The sequence below is a fragment of the Hakea prostrata genome, chromosome 10 (genome assembly GCF_041222555.1).
Source record: "Hakea prostrata isolate BN-2017 chromosome 10, UWA_Hpros_2, whole genome shotgun sequence".
Taxonomy (NCBI): Eukaryota; Viridiplantae; Streptophyta; class Magnoliopsida; order Proteales; family Proteaceae; genus Hakea; species Hakea prostrata.
Genome location: NC_142609.1, coordinates 42493532 through 42510994, shown reverse-complemented (window position 1 = coordinate 42510994; position 17463 = coordinate 42493532). Strand labels below are relative to the sequence as shown.

The window sequence follows — 17463 nt, the reverse complement described above, 5'->3', positions numbered from 1 at the left end:
CTCTATCAAGATTAGTATGGTCAATAAATTTTCATTTTTACACCAAGGGGTTAGCAAAAACCCAACAACTCTTAGTAAGAGATCAAGAGGTCAACTCTCCTTGGGGTTTACGTATCCCCTCTCCCCCCCCCCAAAAAAAAAAACAAAAAAAAACAAAACAAAACAAAACAAAATACAACAAGCCCCTTGCACCAAAATAAAAATATAATTTTTCAAATGTAACAGTTACCTACCAGAATAGGGTTAAGTCCATCGAGGTTTGAAAAGGAGGAAAGGATCACATAATCGTCAAAGAAAGGTCAAGGGAGGTTTGAGTAACTTGCTCTAAAGAAATATCATAAACCCCTCACAAAAGTGTATCCTGTCTATTTTCATTTTTTGTGATGTGGTAATCCTTTCCTGCCTTGTTGCACATTATATGATATATCAGCAGGTTGCACTATTTTACGTTTGTATGTTCCATTTTACCTTTCATGCCCACCTTCATTAGAGCATCCAGGTCAACTGGGCCAGATCAATCCAAGTAAAACCTTAAGAAAGGCCCTCACAACTTAAAGACCATCCCAAATGCAAGGAAACCAAGTTGACATAATTCACATCCTCATTTTTGGGGCAAGGAATATTATCAACGTAATGCAAACTACTCTTCATAAAGAAATCTTGATGTAACAAGCAACAAAAATTCATCAGAAACAGGAAATTTTAAGAGGGGGGGGGGAGAAGAAGTCAGTAATCAACAAGCTTACTGCTGCCTCAACAAAGTCTTTTGGGCGCCTGATATTAAGAATTGAACCAGAAAAGGATCTGCCGTCAAAAGAAAGAGCTGATGTAGCATCTTCTGATGTAAGAAATTCTACAACAGCTTGCCCATTCTCCTTGTTTATCTGCAATGAATGGCAAGGGCAATTATAGGCAACAAGAAACAACCGGTGGGCAATCATATACATGAAAATGACCTTATATTATCCATATCACTTACAATACAACTGATGCATGGCTTTGTTACTTCGATATGACTAACACTCATTGGTGACAATAAATCATTAAGATAATCCATTAAGTCTTTCTCAGAAGCTGAAGCTGGTACATTTTCTAAATAAAGGCTTCTCAAAGGCCGAGTTGCCTGTGTAAGTTGAATTGAGTCAACAGAGTGATTCTTTATCATTGATATGGCACTCTGGGAAGCCTCAGACAACAATTTCGTCACATTCGATATGACTGGAGAAGTAGTAGGCAAGTCTTGTGAATTTGACGAGACAGTTGTGTCTGGTGGTTGGAATTTAGTCATAACTGAACTAGAAGAAACATTGTCCGTTCCAGCAGGCCGAAGATCCCACCCAAGATTTTTCTTCTCTGGAGAACGAGTAGTTGGGGAAGGAGTCTTGATAGCAGCCTCAGATCTTCTCCTACGTGGTGAATAACCACCAAGCCCACTCCCACCATGTCGTCGATAATGGCTACTCGAATGTCCTCCATTACTAGATGTTCTATACCTTTCAACATCAGGATACTGCCTTGCTGACCTATCTCTGGAGGAACGAAATGTTGTATCTCCATGATCCTGTCCATGATAAGACGTATGCTTGTGTGCTCTTGGGGAGACAGAGGGTGATCTCCTTTTTGTGTCCCTATTATGTTCCTGACTTCTTGACCTTCTCCTTCTTGGCCTCACTTCTTTATGATGTGATTGAGATGACTCCTTCCTAGCCCGTTTTTCTGAATATTCTGAATCATGCCATTTTCCTGAATCACGTTTCTTCCCATCATTTCCTGTCATTTCTGACCTACTTTCCTGGTGATTCCCTTTTTGGTGGTTTCTTTTAGCTACTCTTTCAGATTTTCCCCTATCTATGTCTGCATATTCATCCTTCCTCATTGTCTTTTTGAGACGCATCTTCTCAAGTTCATTTTCAGAGTCATCCCTTGATTGCTCAACATTTCTGCTTCTGTGATGACTCCTACTCTTGTCTGATTTAGCTCTGTTCATTGAATGTTTGTCCGATTTCACCTTCGAGTTGGCATCTAGAGCATGGGTCTCTTCAACTTTACTTCTAGATGTGTCTCCTCCTTTCTTTTTTGAAGCTTTCTTATCCTCTGAATCATCCTTCTTGGGATCAAGGGTTAGCTTGTAACCCTCATCAGATTCAGAATGGTCAGCAACACTTTCAACATTATTTTTCCCAGAAAACTTTCCCATTTCTCCGGCTCTATCTTCTGCATCTATAACCAGCTTCTTGTTTCTCCTTCTTAGCATTATATCTTCATAGCTACATGGTCTTGTCCGAGCGGCAGTCCCTTCCTCAGAGTTATCCCTTGAAAGCTCATTGCCAGTGCCATATTTTTCTTTGTGACGACTACTCCTAGTCATCTTCCCAACATACAATTCTTACTCTAATGAACTCCAATGTCCAACAACGATATGTAAAACATTCAACAATCTAACCAGCAGAATATATGCCCAAGGTGTCACTTTGACTGCTTCTTACACAGTGACACTACCAAGACAAAAATAAATACATTCTTATGATCAAAGTCAGAAGAATTTAGCAGTTACTGCATTCAACAAACCCCAACTTACAACCCCTACAAGAAAAAACAAATTCCATAAAGGTCCAAATAAATTTACCAAGAAATATCAACTTAGAAAAGAATGAAAAGATGGACATAAAGCCGGCAGCCCAACAAAACATGACAGCAGCATTGTGCTTGCAACCAAGGATAATAATTAATTCAAAAATATAAGTAGATCATTGGAGAGGAATACAAATCAGCTGACTGGACATATGGAACCTCAAGATTTGCAGCTTGGAAGCAAAGTGTCATTTTCCAAGAACCACATCCAGGGAAGAATCAACCAATTTCGTTTCACACGAAAATTGCTCCACCAGTGATTGTAATCAGGTCTTATCAGACAAGGTAAGAAACCAATGTGGCAGGCCACCAAGGAATATTAAACCCACTGTTCATCCATTTAATGGCAAGCAAATTACCATCCACAACTAACAGAGGCGCGACGAATTATTCCACAAAACCTCTGGTACTTGCAGTGGACTCCATCTCCAATATGTGCATAATCTAAACTTGTCCTACTATAAGAAGTCATAAAAACCACAAAATTTAAAGATTGGCAACAACAAATTTTGACTGATGCATTATCAAAGAAAACATATAAAAAACAAAAAGGGTTAGACACACTGTGATTCTTCACGAAAGATACCCAGCAATTTTTATTTTCTTTTCTTTTTTTTTTCTTTGTGGGGGCATACCACCATTGAGGTTCATACGATAACGCTTCTTGAGCCCAGAAAAAGAGGAGCGGAGGGGAGACAGAGAAAGAAAAAAAGTACATGGAAAATGAAAATAAGGAAATTTAGTAATTAGCTTACCTGAGTTCAAGAAGAACGTCTGAGCTCTTAAGTAGATTGAAGTTGAGTTTAGGGCTAGAAGAAAGCCAAGATGGAGGGAATGAGTAAAACGCTGTTCTCGCGGGAGTGCTTCCAATCTTTACGAGTTATCAGATTTGGCTCTGGAACTAAATGCGGCAAGGAGGTGCACCACGCTTGAACCTAAACCGGAACCTACACCCGAAGGAGGCCAATCTCTGGCTGCTCTTCAGAGTTCGGAGGATAGCAATTAATTTTTTTTTTTTTGCGGGTCAGCAGACGATACCAATTTTATTTTTTATTTTTTTGGTAAAATTACAACGTTACCACGGCGAGTTTGCTTCAGTGTTACGCAGCACTGAATTGCCTACGGTCTAGATCTAAAGTGGTGGTCGAGATTCACTAAAAGATCTTCACTAATGGCAGCTCAGTGTTGCATATTAAATGCATAATACTGAAGCAAAACTACGAGTTGACATCAATATTTGATAGGAGCATGACCATGCAAACTGCAACTAAGAGATTCGGATCCTCTACCTCTCAGGATTGAGGTTTATGTCTCATTCACACTTTTTCATTATGTATTATAGGTGAAATTGACCTTTGTGACTTTGTGTACTAACAAAATGAATTAGAGATGAGATCTTCAATGAACCTCACAGGGTTCATTCCTAATATAAAATAGAGAAGTGTGAATATAACCTCTCCCTTAATAGACAAAGAATCCAGAGAATACTCCTCATAATTCAAGTCCTTCCACCACATATTTTTCCTTCTTTGAATGTAGAGTGGTAGGACATGAAGCTACCATTAAGAGTTGAAGAAACCGAACTCCAGGGAGCAAGTCCAACTCAAAGATTGCAACAAGCACTACAAGTCTACAATAAGGCCATGCACTTGGGTTCGACATGCTAGACATAATTTTTTGTTTTTCAGCTAGAAGAAGAAAAAGAGATATATTCAGTGAGAGGCACACTTGCATATTCTGCTTGCATTCATAATATTACTTCCATCTAAGGAGGCTTTCAAAATTAAGTAAACCATTGTTCGAGTGTGGGGTTTTTAGATCTTTAACAATTTGCATAATATCTACCAAAAAGGGATCTGATTAATGGTTAATTATTTGTTAGTTGATAGCTGGAATAGGTCAAACATTTTTTTCTTATTGCACCATATCTCTCTTTGTTGTTTTTTTTGGTAAACAATACTTTATTCATTAAAGAAAGAAAAGTATATACACACAGCTGCATGAAAACATAAGATTCACACCAAACCAAGAAGCGGAATGCGACCAAAATGTCATATATGCAATAGATAGGGTCTTCCAGAGTAAGGGATGGGTTAAGCCCAATATACCCTTAGAAATAAAGCTGCAACAAATACAGCACCAAATAAGCACAGGCATCCACACAGGGGAACAAAATACATGCCTCAAAGGAGGACACATAACACGCCTCAAGGGCGGACAGACAACACGCCTCAAGAGCCGACACATACACACAACACGCCTGAAGGGCGGACACAAAAGTCGTTAGGTTGTCGCAGTGGTAACATCAAAGCGCTGTCGTAAAGGCGTTAAAGCTTGTCGCAAAAAAACTTGTATCCAGATTTGGAGTTTCTTAGCGGTGTGCAAGAACGATCGCTGCAACCAAAGAAATTAGTCGTTATTGAAAACTAAAGAAAGGGAAAAATAAGGATTGCAACCGGGGAGAGAGATCGGCCGGAAAAACAAACAAATCGAAGCCAAAAGCTACAGATCTGGGTGTCCGAGCAAAAGGCAAGAGGCGGAGAAGGAGATCAGTGAAGGAAGGACGGAAGAGGAGAAGGAGATCGGGAAGAGGAGAAGGAGAGCAGAGGCGGGAGGCGGAGATGTGGTGGAAGAGACCGGAGAGGCAAGAGCGAAGACCGAGACGTGTGGTGACGGAGAGGATGGAGGCGGAAGAAGAGATCGGAGACGGACGAGTGAAACAGAGTCGGGAGGTGGAGAGGAGAGGTGAGACCGAGAGGAGATCGGAAGAGTAGAAGAGAAGCAGGGGAGAAAGAAGGAATGGAAGAGAAAAAAGGGGGAGGCGGAGAGACTACGCAGAGTCAGGCGAGCCTCTTTGCCTCAAGCTTTCGACGACCGGAGATGTTGCAGAGCGGCTTGGTTCTACGATTCTTTCTCTTCAGCGGCGTTAGGGTTTCAGGTGACGAGCGGCATTATTGGAGAAGTATATCTCTCTTTGTTAGTTCTTAGAAAGTCGAGTTTAATCTATACCATTGCGCAGTCCATAGATCAAAGCCTTTATATCACTCATGACGTCTAGCTCTGCTTTGCTGCAATATTACTACTTCCAATCCCAAAAGGATCTCACACTCCATCTGTACAATTTAATTATTCACTAAAAGCCCCTCCACACATTAAATTGGGAAAGTGGATGGCTTTAATACCACGAAGTCACACATACTAGAAATGTTGGCAAAGACTTTTTTTTTTTTTTGAGGGGGGAAGGAAGTAACTAAGCTGTTTGATTCAAAAAACAATCAATGTTAAATCTGTAAAAAAAAAAAATTACAACAATCAAAGGGTTTGAAAGGCTTTAAAAAAGTAAATTCCAACACTGGAATAACAACCATGGATACTTAGAACTCCAAGCATATTTTGTTAGAAGTGGATTGAGAAAAAAACGAGATTTAAAAAAAAAAAAAAAACATGTAAAACCCATATGTAAATGGACCATGATAATCAAAAAGGAAAAAAAGTATAGTGAAAAAGTTTCAAATGTGAATTTCACTTTCGTTTTATTTCACACTTTTTCACAAAATGTGACCTATTTAAATAAAATTTTAACAAAGTCTAAAAAGTAAGATGTTATATCAAACAAGTTTACGCCTCATTAAACCAAATAAGCTATGTTTTGAAATTTCTTATAAAGATTTATTTTTTTCTTATTTTTTCTTACCCCACTTGAGATTTAACAAACAAACAATTTGTTAGCAAAAGTAGGGGTGGAAAAGACAAATATGTGAGATTCATGGAATGAGAAAATAAGAAAGCAATAGAATTTTATAGAAAAGTTTTAAATGCAAATCCCATTTCTAATGTATCACACATTTTTATATAAAATTCCACTTATTTAGTGACACTCAAAAAACAGATAGATTAACTTCCATTTTTTGTTTCAAAAGAAGCTTCAAGTTCACTTTTCAACCCAATTAAACTAAAGAAATTATATTTTGAGAATTTATGAAAAAGATTAACCATTCTCTACCTCTTTTTTCCACCCCAGTTCACACATTCAGAGGGGAGAAAACACATTAGCGATTTCCATGCATCCATTGGGGAAGAACAAAGAAACTTTTGTGTCATTTCCGCAACAAATATGATTTTTTCTGGGATAATAGGAGCAGTTAAAGAATACAGACTTGATGCCATGTTTGGTATTAAGCAAGCACACTGATGACATCAGAGTGGAAAGAGTCAAGTCGAGACTGTAACTGAGCTTTCATGCAACACCCCTTTCTATTAGTGAAAGAAACAACCGCTGCTTGCCTCATTCATTTGATTTGAAGCTAGACCCAATCCCCTGCTCACAACCCTGCAACAAATGCAAGGCCAAAACTGAAAAGCTAGTTATGTGGAGTTTCTTGAGGTCTCGAGCAAGGGTCCGGCAATGATGAAAGCCATAACAGAGGGAAACCACTTTCACTATTTGATTGTTTAACTCAGCTTCAACTCAGTCGCCATGAATCAGTTTCATGTAACTTGCAGTGGCAAAAAACCCTGAAAAAACACTCCCTCCATTGGGGGATAAAAATTTACATGAACCCCTTAGCTGACCTCAAAAAATAAAAAATGTAACATTTGAATCCAACTAAAGTGAGTTATGTTTGCGGTGGATATTCATTCAACAACTGAACAACTTGGGCAACGAGAGAAGGAAAGAAGAGATAGCGTCACAGCGAGATGTCGAACACACCCTTTTACAGGACAGCAGAGTAAAAGCAGTCCACAAGTAGGATAATAAACAAGAAGCCAAAGACAATGTTTCGACGCACGGTGTTCTAAGTGACAAATATTGTTAAAGAGGACAGAAAAACAGACGCTACACATATGCCGAGTTCATCAGAGAGACACGATTGCCTTCCATTTACATTCACCGTTGGTTTTCTCTGCGCCTTGCATATCGTGTTCTATCATTATATCTTGGTCTGTCCTGAGCTCTCTGGGGCACAGGCTCCACCCTTCTCTGTCTCTCTGGGGATCTCTGCACTATCTCCCCATTCACGAACAGTTCAGCTGCAAACAATGGAAGATACAAAAATACAAACGGTTAACAACTCTTTAACCGAATAAAAGAAGATGGTTCCCTGCCATGCATCTGCCCTTCCAGCTCAATCACATCAGACTAAAATCATTGTTTATCCAAACAAAACCAAACACAATAGTTTGAATAGCATAACATAACAAAATGCATGGAACAGATTTAATTGTTTGTAGTAAAACATAACAGACAGGAATAGTGTGAGGAATCAGACTCCTGGAAACCTATATAACAAGTTTCCAGCATCTTATTTTTTAGGGCCTGTTTGGTTACATGAGTCTGAAGATTTCAAATCTTTAGACTTCAAATCTATGGAGTCATAATTTATAAAATTAAGTGTTTGGATGTGGAATTAAATGTATGGATTCATCCTAAAAAACTATTTGATCGACGTGATTTTTGTGAATGTGCAAATGTATAGCTTTTTTGAAATCTCTAGGTTTCACCCCTTACCCATAAATCTACAAATTCACGTTTTTAGTGTAAAAAGGTGAATCTATAGAATTCATGAATCTAGAGATTTTTACAACCAAACGGGTATATTTCTCAGATTCATGAATCCAGAGATTTCATTTCATGTAACCAAACAGGCCCTTAACACATCTAGACTGTCTTTCACCCCTTTTTTCCTTTTAGATGAAATAATCTAAACAATAAATTTATGAAAATTTCATGATCTCCACGGTTTATCATGTGAGATAAACAGAACACCACAATGTAATTTATGAAAATTTCAGCATCAGAAGATGGATTTGTCATCTAAGGCTACTAGCTCTGCCAAGATGAAGATAGTACCCAAATTAGAAACTAAGCTACTCCAACTTGGGTAGAGAAAAACCAGTGAAGTTCAACTGATCCCTGACCAAACCACCCCCTACCCCAACACAAAGCCAAGAGACATTAAATAATCTTGATCAAATCCTAGCTACCTAGCAAAAACAAAGTTGATATTCTATTCACAAGAATAATATCAATAATATCTAACTGTGAATGTGCAAAATCTACATATTTCATCTCTACTGATCTGAAACTCCATTATCCGAACGTCAGAACAGTTAAAAGAGATTTTTTAAGCAAGTTTGTTAGCATTCAAAACTACCCATCACCAAGGCAACTTGCATTGCCAACAGGGACTGACTTTCCCAAATTAGAAACCAAGCTACCTCGCATTAAGTAGTGGGAGTGGAGATGAACCAATTCCAAGAGAAACACAAACCCAACATCCCAACACAAGGGAAAAACAAAACCACACAAACTTAAGAGACATTAGATGATCCTGACCAAAGCCTTGGGAGGGTGGAATCTTCCATTCATGAGAATAAAGATTTGACATTCAATTATTTTCATTATTACTTTTAGGTAGGTTTCACATTCAATTTGTAATACAAAGATGATCTTCCATTCAGTTAGAACAAAGATTTAACATTCAACTTATTGCATTACTATTACTTTTAGGTTTAACTTTGTAATACTGCATGGTTCATCTCTACTGATCTGAAACTCATATCAGAAGGCAAGTAAGAATTTTTATGCAGTCCTCCATTAGCATCCAAAAACTAGACGTTGCCAACTAAGGTCTACTTGCTTTGCCAGGATGGACTGACTTCACCCAAATTACAAACTATGCTACTACTACACATTGAGTAGAAAGAACAGTGGAGGTCAACTGATTCCAGACCAACAACCAACAACCCCACCACCACATGATGCTGAAAAGACTTGCATAATCTTGCAGCAAATCCATTAGATTACAATGCTAGACATCGCCCACTAAGCCAACTTACTTTGCCAAGATGGACTGAATTGGCTCAAATAGAAACTAAGCTACTACTTTCCCTTCGCAAGAATAAAGATCTCACATTCAATTTTGTAGAACTGCATGTTTTATCTCCACTGATCTGAACCTCCATCAAGTATTAGAAGGTCAGAAGAGTTGGGAGAGAATTTTGATGTGAGTCCATTAGCATTCAAAGCTAGACATTGCCAACTAAGGCTACTTGCTTTGCCAAGATGGACTGACTTAGCCCAAATTAGGAACTAAGCTACTACTTTGCCTTCCCAGAGATAAAGACCTCACACTCATTTTTAAAACCAACTGCATATTTCATCACCACTGATCTGAAACTCCAGGTATTATAAGGTCAGAATGGTTAAGAGAGAATTTTGATGCAGGTCCATTAGCATTCAAAGCTAGACATTGCCAACAAAGGCTACTAGCTTTGCCAAGATGGACTCTGACAGCCCAAATTAGAAAAGCTAAGCTACTACTTTCTCTTCGCAAGAATACAGATCTCACATTCAATTTGTAAAACTGCATATTTCATCTCCACTAATCTGAAAGTCCATCGAGTATTAGAAGGTCAGAACACTTAAGAGAGAATTTTTATGTGAGTCCATTAGCATTCAAAGCTAGACATCACCATCTAAGGCTACTAGCTTTGCCAAGATGGACTGGCTTAGACCAAATTAGAAACTAAGCTACTACTTCCTGTTCAAGAACAAAATCTCACTCATTTGTAGAACTGCATATTTCATCCCCACTGATCTGAAACTCCATAGAGTATCAGAAGGCCAGAACAGTTAAGAGAGAATTTTGATGTGAGTCCATTAGCATTCAAAGCTAGACATCACCATCTAAGGCTACCAGCTTTGCCAAGATGGACTCGCTTAGACCAAATTAGAAACTAAGCTACTACTTCCTGTTCAAGAAAAAAATCTCACACTCATTTGTAGAACTGCATATTTCATCCCCACTGATCTGAAACTCCATAAGAGTATCAGAAGGCCAAAACAGTTAAAGAGAGAATTTTGATGTGAGTCCATTAGCATTCAAAGCTAGACATCGCCAACTAAGGCTACTTGCTTTGCCAAGATGGACTGACTAAACCAAAATAAAAAACAAAGCTACTACTTTCCATTCACAAGAATAAAGAGCTCACATTCAATTTGTAAAACTGCATATTTCATCTCCACTTATCTAAACTCCAGTATTAGAAGGTCAGATCAGAACAGTTAAGAGAGAATTTTGATGTGAGTCCATTAGCATTCAAAGCTAGACATCGCCAACTAAGGCTACTTGCTTTGCCAAGATGGACTGACTTAACCAAAATAAAAAACAAAGCTACTACTTTCCATTCACAAGAATAAAGAGCTCACATTCAATTTGTAAAACTGCATATTTCATCTCCACTTATCTAAACCCCAGTATTAGAAGGTCAGATCAGAACAGTTAAGAGAGAATTTTGATGTGAGTCCATTAGCATTCAAAGCTAGACATCGCCAACTAAGGCTACTTGCTTTGCCAAGATGGACTGACTTAACCAAAATCAAAAACAAAGCTACTACTTTCTATTCACAACGATAAAGAGCTCGCATTCAATTTGTAAAACTGCATATTTCATCTCCACTTATCCAAACTCCGGTATTAGAAGGTCAGAACAGTTAAGAGAGAATTTTGATGTGAGTCCATTAGCATTCAAAGCTAGACATCGCCAACTAAGGCTACTTGCTTTGCCAAGATGGACTGGCCAATCACAAATTAGAAACTAAGCTACTCCACGATGAGTAGAGAGAATTCAGTGGAGATCAACTGATTCCAAAACCAACAGCACTCTCTCTCTCTCTCTCTCCACCACACACACAACCCTACCCACCCACCCACACATACACCTGAGAGAAATGACATCATCTGATGTAACCCCCCAAATCAAGGGCTAAACTTCAGGATCAATCCCCAAGAACCAACTGTAAATTTTGGGCTTTAATCCCGCTATTCTATGCTAAGTTTCAGTGGATACCAGCTAATAATGCATAAATATACCATACGGATTAGGGCATTTAACTGCTAAACCTTGTGGCCAGGGGGTTTCCTATTGGTTCTTGACTGAAAACAGAATCTGGAACAAGCAGTAGCAGGGACCAGCAACAGTATATTAAAAGAAGAAAGAGAACATGGGAGAGGGCAATGACGATAGAAGAGAGAAAGGAAGAACATCAGTATGATGAGGAGCTAACCAGGAAGAAGAACTCAAATTTGAACCAAGATTAAAAGCGAGAAGATTCATGAGCAAATAAGTTTGCATAAAAAAACAGTATATTTAAGAGAAAGAAGATATTCAAATCTAGGGTTTAATAGTGATGCTTACCTCCATAATCCTTGTTCTCTGCATCCACATAGGAATCTGGAAGCACAAAGAGGACACCAGGAAGACCTGCGAACAAAATCAACAGTTCACAAGGCAGAATAACAAAAACAACCTAGAGAACGTGAAATATACACAAATCCTGACAAACCTTCCAGCCTATTTGACGTTTCCTCATCAATTTCACATCCAAAACCGAAGTACCTCTCGCACGAAACATTGTAAATCTTCTTCTTCGCTTCCTCTTCACTAAATATAGTAAAACATACATAATTAACAAAACAATCCACGGGAAAGGACTCATAAAATTCAGAAAAATGAACTTTACCTTCCAAGAACCTTCGCTAAAGTCTGAACGTAGCAATCAATCATCTGCTGCTTGGTAGCACCCTCTCCACCAGGCTTATCCATAACAATAAGCCAATGCTCATAATCACAACCAGGGAACAGAGGAGCCATTTCCGTCGGAGGCCTGTCACTGAAGTTCGAACCAGAGTTAAGTGGCGAGTACGCAGAATCTCCACCCGAGCGCTGCACTCTGCATCGAATAGCGTTCAATCGACTCGCTCCAGGCACCAATGCTCGAAGAGAATGGGAGAGTACAGATGAACGCCTTGTTCTGATGAAACCAGCAAGAGGAGGAGGCTGAGCTATAGAAGAAGAAGAGAAAAGTTGCCTGGTAAGGAAGAGAGAAGGTCGTGAAGAACGAGAGATCAGGATCGATCGAGCTATGGCTGCAGCCATGGCGAAGGCTGAGAGAATCAACGCTGGAAAGGATACCTAGGGTTTTAGCAGGGGTTGAAGAGCTCTATTTATCGGTGTTTTTTTTATCGTCCGAGCTGTCTGATCCGGGAGCAGATATTTTCCCTGCCAAAATATGTCAGCCGTAGGATCACTACTGCGTTATTATACTGATCGGACGATGGAACGCATAGAAACTTCTAGAATTACTTGTTATGCATCGTAAGATTTCCTGTTGCAAAACTAATCAGTCATTTTATTAACGGAAACTTACATATACCCCCAGTATTTACAATCAATTATATTTATTGTCCCTGAAAAAATTAAGAAAATTTTTCAGGGCCACCCGTTGCATTATTTAATTTATCAATTAAATCTCCTATAACATTAAAATATATCAATGACTCCCATTGGCTTTTAGAAATCACAAGTAAACGTTGATGTAGGTTTGTAACTCATGTAAGTAATTTTTTTTTTTTTTTACTAAACAGGGTCAATGACCCAAGAAGAGCACTAAGAACGACAAGAAATTCGATCCGCCATGAAAATCTCCTCCAAACATGAGTGAACATTCTGAAAGAATATCAAAGAACACCCAGGATTAAGTGTCATTTTAAACATTTAATTGGCAGCCTTATTGACATCACGTCCCACGTGACAACACCTAATACAATCCACATCATCAAGCACCAGACCAATCTCATCTATTAGTCTATCGAATCTACCCCGATCCATGCATCTAGGGTCCAAAATATTCACAACCTTTAAGGAGTCCGACTACAAATAAAGAGGCATGAAACTCATTTTCTTAGCCACACACAGGCCAACCCAACTAACTCTCAACTCCAACTCAAAAACACTTCCAGAGGGAACCCCTCTAGTAAACTGTCCCATGAATTGACCTTGTGAATTACGTAAAATACCTCCCCCCCATTCCGTTCCCTCATTCCGTTGCCTACCCTCTTACTCACAGCAGCATCGACATTTAATTTTATCCACTCAGCTAGTGGTGGACATCACCTTCCTTTCACAACAGCACCTTTGATCCCTATAGTCTAAAAGCATGTGCCCCAAGCCTCCATTACAGATGCCCCATAATCTAAAGCCAGTATTCGCCCATTAACCGGCCTAATAAAGTCATGTTCATGCAAGTTAAACTTGTCAAAAAGACAAGAATAACCTTCAATGAAAAACTTTATGCTCTAATCACTCAAATCATTTATTCATCTTTCTTTACCATTTGTGACTTATTCCTCTTGCTTTATAAATCCTCACAAAGTTTGGGAAATATGGTTAATGAGTAGTGATTTTAAACTTAGAGTGTCAATGTAATATAGAAAATGGATATAAAAAATTGACCAAAACTGATGGCGTTATTAATAGTGGGTATGAATGCTAACTTAAATAACCTAGAGATTGCATTAATATTAGATGGTAACTTAGTGCCTGAATGGGTGGCACCAAAAATCCCGCACTTGTATGATTAACGGTTTAAGTTAAATGATGATGTCATCAATAGATAAATATTGAAATACGAATTCAGTCCTTCATTATTAAAGTATTTTTGCAATTTATAATTTACATGTCCCGCATTTTGATTTTGCTTCAATAATGTTCTTAAAAATGGACAAACGGCTCAGATCTTTTGAGTTTTGATCCAACGGTCCACTTAACCTAAATGCATAGGATTGAAAGCAAAATCGAAGGGCAATGCAAATGGAAGGATAGTGTAGTGGTTGAGAACTCACCTCTCAGTGAAGAGATTGTGGGTTCAATCCTTACCGACAATATATGTAATATCCCAACCCCAATTTCCCTATATAATTCTCATGGTGGGGAATTAGAGAACTGAATTGAACATTCAAATTTTTTTTTGGCTAACAACGATAGAACTTCTGACAGCTTCACTTTGTGTGGATATACTTCCATTACAGAGTGGATATATTGGTAACACTTCAAAATAAATAATTATCAAAAACACTCATTAAAAAATAATTGAAAAAAATACCCCTCAAAATGAGGAGATATTGTATATTATATGTACATCCTCCATAATGATGCGCAACCATTAAGTAGATGAAAAGAAGCACAACACTGGAAACCATGAGTTTCCATTGCAGTATGCCAATCAAAACTAAATTCTAAGGGAGAAGACTTGGAGTCCCTCACACATATATAGCTAAACACAGGTAATCTCAGTTTGAGTGCTCATCACGAAGAAGGCATGTCTAACAACAGGTTCATTAAGAGATTGCCTTCCAATTAAGACGAACCTGAGAGGCTTAGTAGATTTGTTCCATACATTTACACCATCCCTTGGACCCAATACTTGGATATGATGAGCACTCACTGATGCTGAACCTAATGTCCCAAAGACACCCTCTCCTTCAAGTCTTCAACCACATACACAAAGGAGTTCCAAGATGTTGGAATACTTTGGTACCATTTAGCTTCAGGTTTCAGGATGAAATCAAGATACATTGTTGCAGTTCTGGTGAATACTAGAGACTGGACTCCCATGGCTTTTCCTGCTATAACCCTGACTTCAACTCCATCTTTCTCAGCCCTCTTGATATTCTCTTTTGGGTAAATCTTGGTATGCAGGCTCAACCCTATCAGTTGGTGCCCGAATTTCCATCAGGGAAGTGTAAGATAAAGTTTTCGCTCTACGACATATAGAAAAAGAAAACTCAGAGACTGATCTTGGAAGAGATTCTCACATTTTGTCTTTGGAAGACAAATTGACCCAAAGCTGCAGGCCCTTGTTAAGGGTTTCTCCTCCAGGCATTTCAGAGTGAACTACTCCACGACCAGCAATCATCCACTGAAGAACAGAATACAAAAACACACTGATGATTGAGCCCAGGAAAAGAAATTGTGGTTTTGATGATAGCACTGATTTGTAATTGAAAAAAATAAATAACTGTACATCACCAGTTCTGATTGTGCCCTTGTGTCCTACAAATCTTGATGGGTCAAAGTTCCCTGCAATTATTGAGAGATTAGTTCAGCTCACAAGCTTAGGGAAGGAAATAAAAACTAAAGAACTTCAAACCTGAAAGCATGTATGTGACAGTCTTGAAACACGTAAAGAATATAACCCAAATTAGCAATACAACATGGACGATAGATTGAATCTTAGGGGTCATAACCAAACAATAAATTCAATTCGATCCAGATAAAAGGTAAAAGAAGAACAATCAAATGAGATTTTCAAACCTCTGTGTGGATAGTCAGTGAAACCCCCAGGTGCAGAAACTACAAAAACAACAATATCAAAAATAATTTATTTTCCTTCTGATTTATAGACTCGCAAAAAGGGGGAAAACATGATTGCAAAGTCAAAGCAAACTCACCAGTAAACTCATCGAACAGAATAAACAGATCAACATTTTTGAATTTCTTGCCGAAACCCAGAAAATCAAGAATAAATTACACATCTACTATTTAGTATCAAGTCTAACAACAGGACTAGAAAGAAAGTGTACATGCCGTTTCAGTTCAAGAACGAAAATCTATAACTTACCGACACACAGAAGGATCGCTTTATTTCAAATATACCCTAAAGAAAAAGATAATAAAAGGAAATAGAGAGAAGGAAAACCTTAAAATACATCTTCTAACAACAGCTCAATTTTCTTCTTTCGAACCTTGGTAAGGAACCTACCAACTTCTAATCTGGGTTTGATAATACCAGATGCCTCGTACAAAAAATTTTAATGGAAAAAGTTTTGATTGGAGAGAAACTGCAAAGGAACAAACGAATTGAAGCTCGCATATTTGTGTGTCGATGACTTAATGGGTTGCAGGCTTGCAGCCTTTTTACTCGGCTCTGAATCTCTGATACACCAACCTACATTTTATTAATCCTTCCCAATTCTCAATTTCTTGAATCCTGTTTGTGCGTTTTTACCCCCAAAAAAAATCCTGTCTGTGCGTTTCACACATATTTTTAAGAATAAATTAAATAATTTTATTTTGGATGTATTAGAAAGCATCATATTGATGGGAGGGAAGGCAAAGAGGTAAGTGAATTTGATTCTGGTTTTAGAGAACAAATAACAATATATGTGTCATTGCAAAACTTCGTTTTCAATGAAGTCCAGCATCATTGGATCTGGATTGGATGAAAAGTATACTGTATCTTTCTCTCAGCTTGGTTATACCATTTGGTGTTGCAGAAAACCAGATTGGAAAAGTTAACCATCAAGATTCAGTTGTTAATCTGGAAATGGCTGCAAACCTGCAACACCTGTTACCTACATGAGAAAATCCCTACAGGCATTTCACAAACATGGAAGATAAAATGCAACAACCCCATGATCAACTGGGAACAGCTTAACATGCTTTTTTATATTGTCTCTATCGCTCTGCTCAATCAACTATGGTTAGGCTCATTTGTTGGATGAGGCCGAATCTAAGACAGCAATTTAAGAACAAGGAGTCAGCAGTGTAACCCAAAAGATACATAGCAAATGACATTACATTCTCAGGACTGTAATAGTTTTCAGGAAGGCAAATCAATTTCAGCAGGAAATATGAGGATTACCATGGACCACATGCTGAACTTGCCAAAACCGATCCGACAAAAAACGTCCAATGAAGCAGGGTACAAGGCTTAACCAGACAACCTAGATGTGAACCTCAATTATGATAATTGGAAAAGTTACTGCTGATACAGCATTTATAATGAATAGACTCTGATCTGGAGCTGTTTTATGTACTGGAGATGACAAATTATGTCTAGCTAACAGGAGGGAGAACACCACACTTTTAGCTTCAAGGGAAGGGAAGCTAAAGCTATTTGGGAAGCCTGCAACCAAGGATGGAGTAGAGTTTACTGGCTGTTTTGTGTAATAAGTTGTCACAAAAAATAAAGTTAATTCACTTGTT

The 17463-nt window shown here is 38.3% G+C and overlaps 2 protein-coding genes and 1 pseudogene across 2 annotated transcripts in view; all 3 read right to left on the bottom strand.

Annotated features, from left to right (window-relative positions):
* Window positions 1–3617, bottom strand: part of LOC149003147 (uncharacterized) — a 34216-nt gene extending 30599 nt beyond the window's left edge. The window contains exons 1-3 of the mRNA XM_089138565.1: window positions 3387–3617; window positions 980–2583; window positions 747–884 (exon numbers count right to left, since the gene is read on the bottom strand). Coding sequence (XP_088994691.1) covers window positions 747–884; window positions 980–2368 — 1527 coding nt within the window. The 5' untranslated portion in view covers window positions 2369–2583; window positions 3387–3617. The remainder of the gene's footprint in view (window positions 1–746; window positions 885–979; window positions 2584–3386) is intronic.
* Window positions 3618–7206: 3589 nt separating this feature from the next.
* LOC149003146 (multiple organellar RNA editing factor 2, chloroplastic-like) lies at window positions 7207–12630 on the bottom strand. The gene is made up of 4 exons (XM_089137354.1): window positions 12158–12630; window positions 11981–12078; window positions 11833–11898; window positions 7207–7662 (listed from the first exon to the last, which is right to left on the bottom strand). Exons 1-4 carry the CDS (start codon window positions 12571–12573, stop codon window positions 7520–7522), a joined length of 723 nt encoding a protein of 240 aa, XP_088993480.1. The 5' UTR covers window positions 12574–12630; the 3' UTR covers window positions 7207–7519.
* A 2119-nt stretch (window positions 12631–14749) lies between these two features.
* On the bottom strand, window positions 14750–16668 carry LOC149003145 (pirin-like protein; annotated as a pseudogene).
* Between the last annotated feature and the right edge of the window lie 795 nt (window positions 16669–17463).

Bases quoted from the DNA above. Each gene is read 5' to 3' on its own strand.
- LOC149003146 (XM_089137354.1), bottom strand. From the start codon at position 12,573: ATGGCTGCAGCCATAGCTCGATCGATCCTGATCTCTCGTTCTTCACGA. The intron at 12,079-12,157 runs GTAAAGTTCATT...TACTATATTTAG, and splicing joins TTAGCGAAGGTTCTTGGAAG to TGAAGAGGAAGCGAAGAAGA. The intron at 7,663-11,832 runs GTAAGCATCACT...CATTGTTTGCAG, and splicing joins AGAGAACAAGGATTATGGAG to CTGAACTGTTCGTGAATGGG.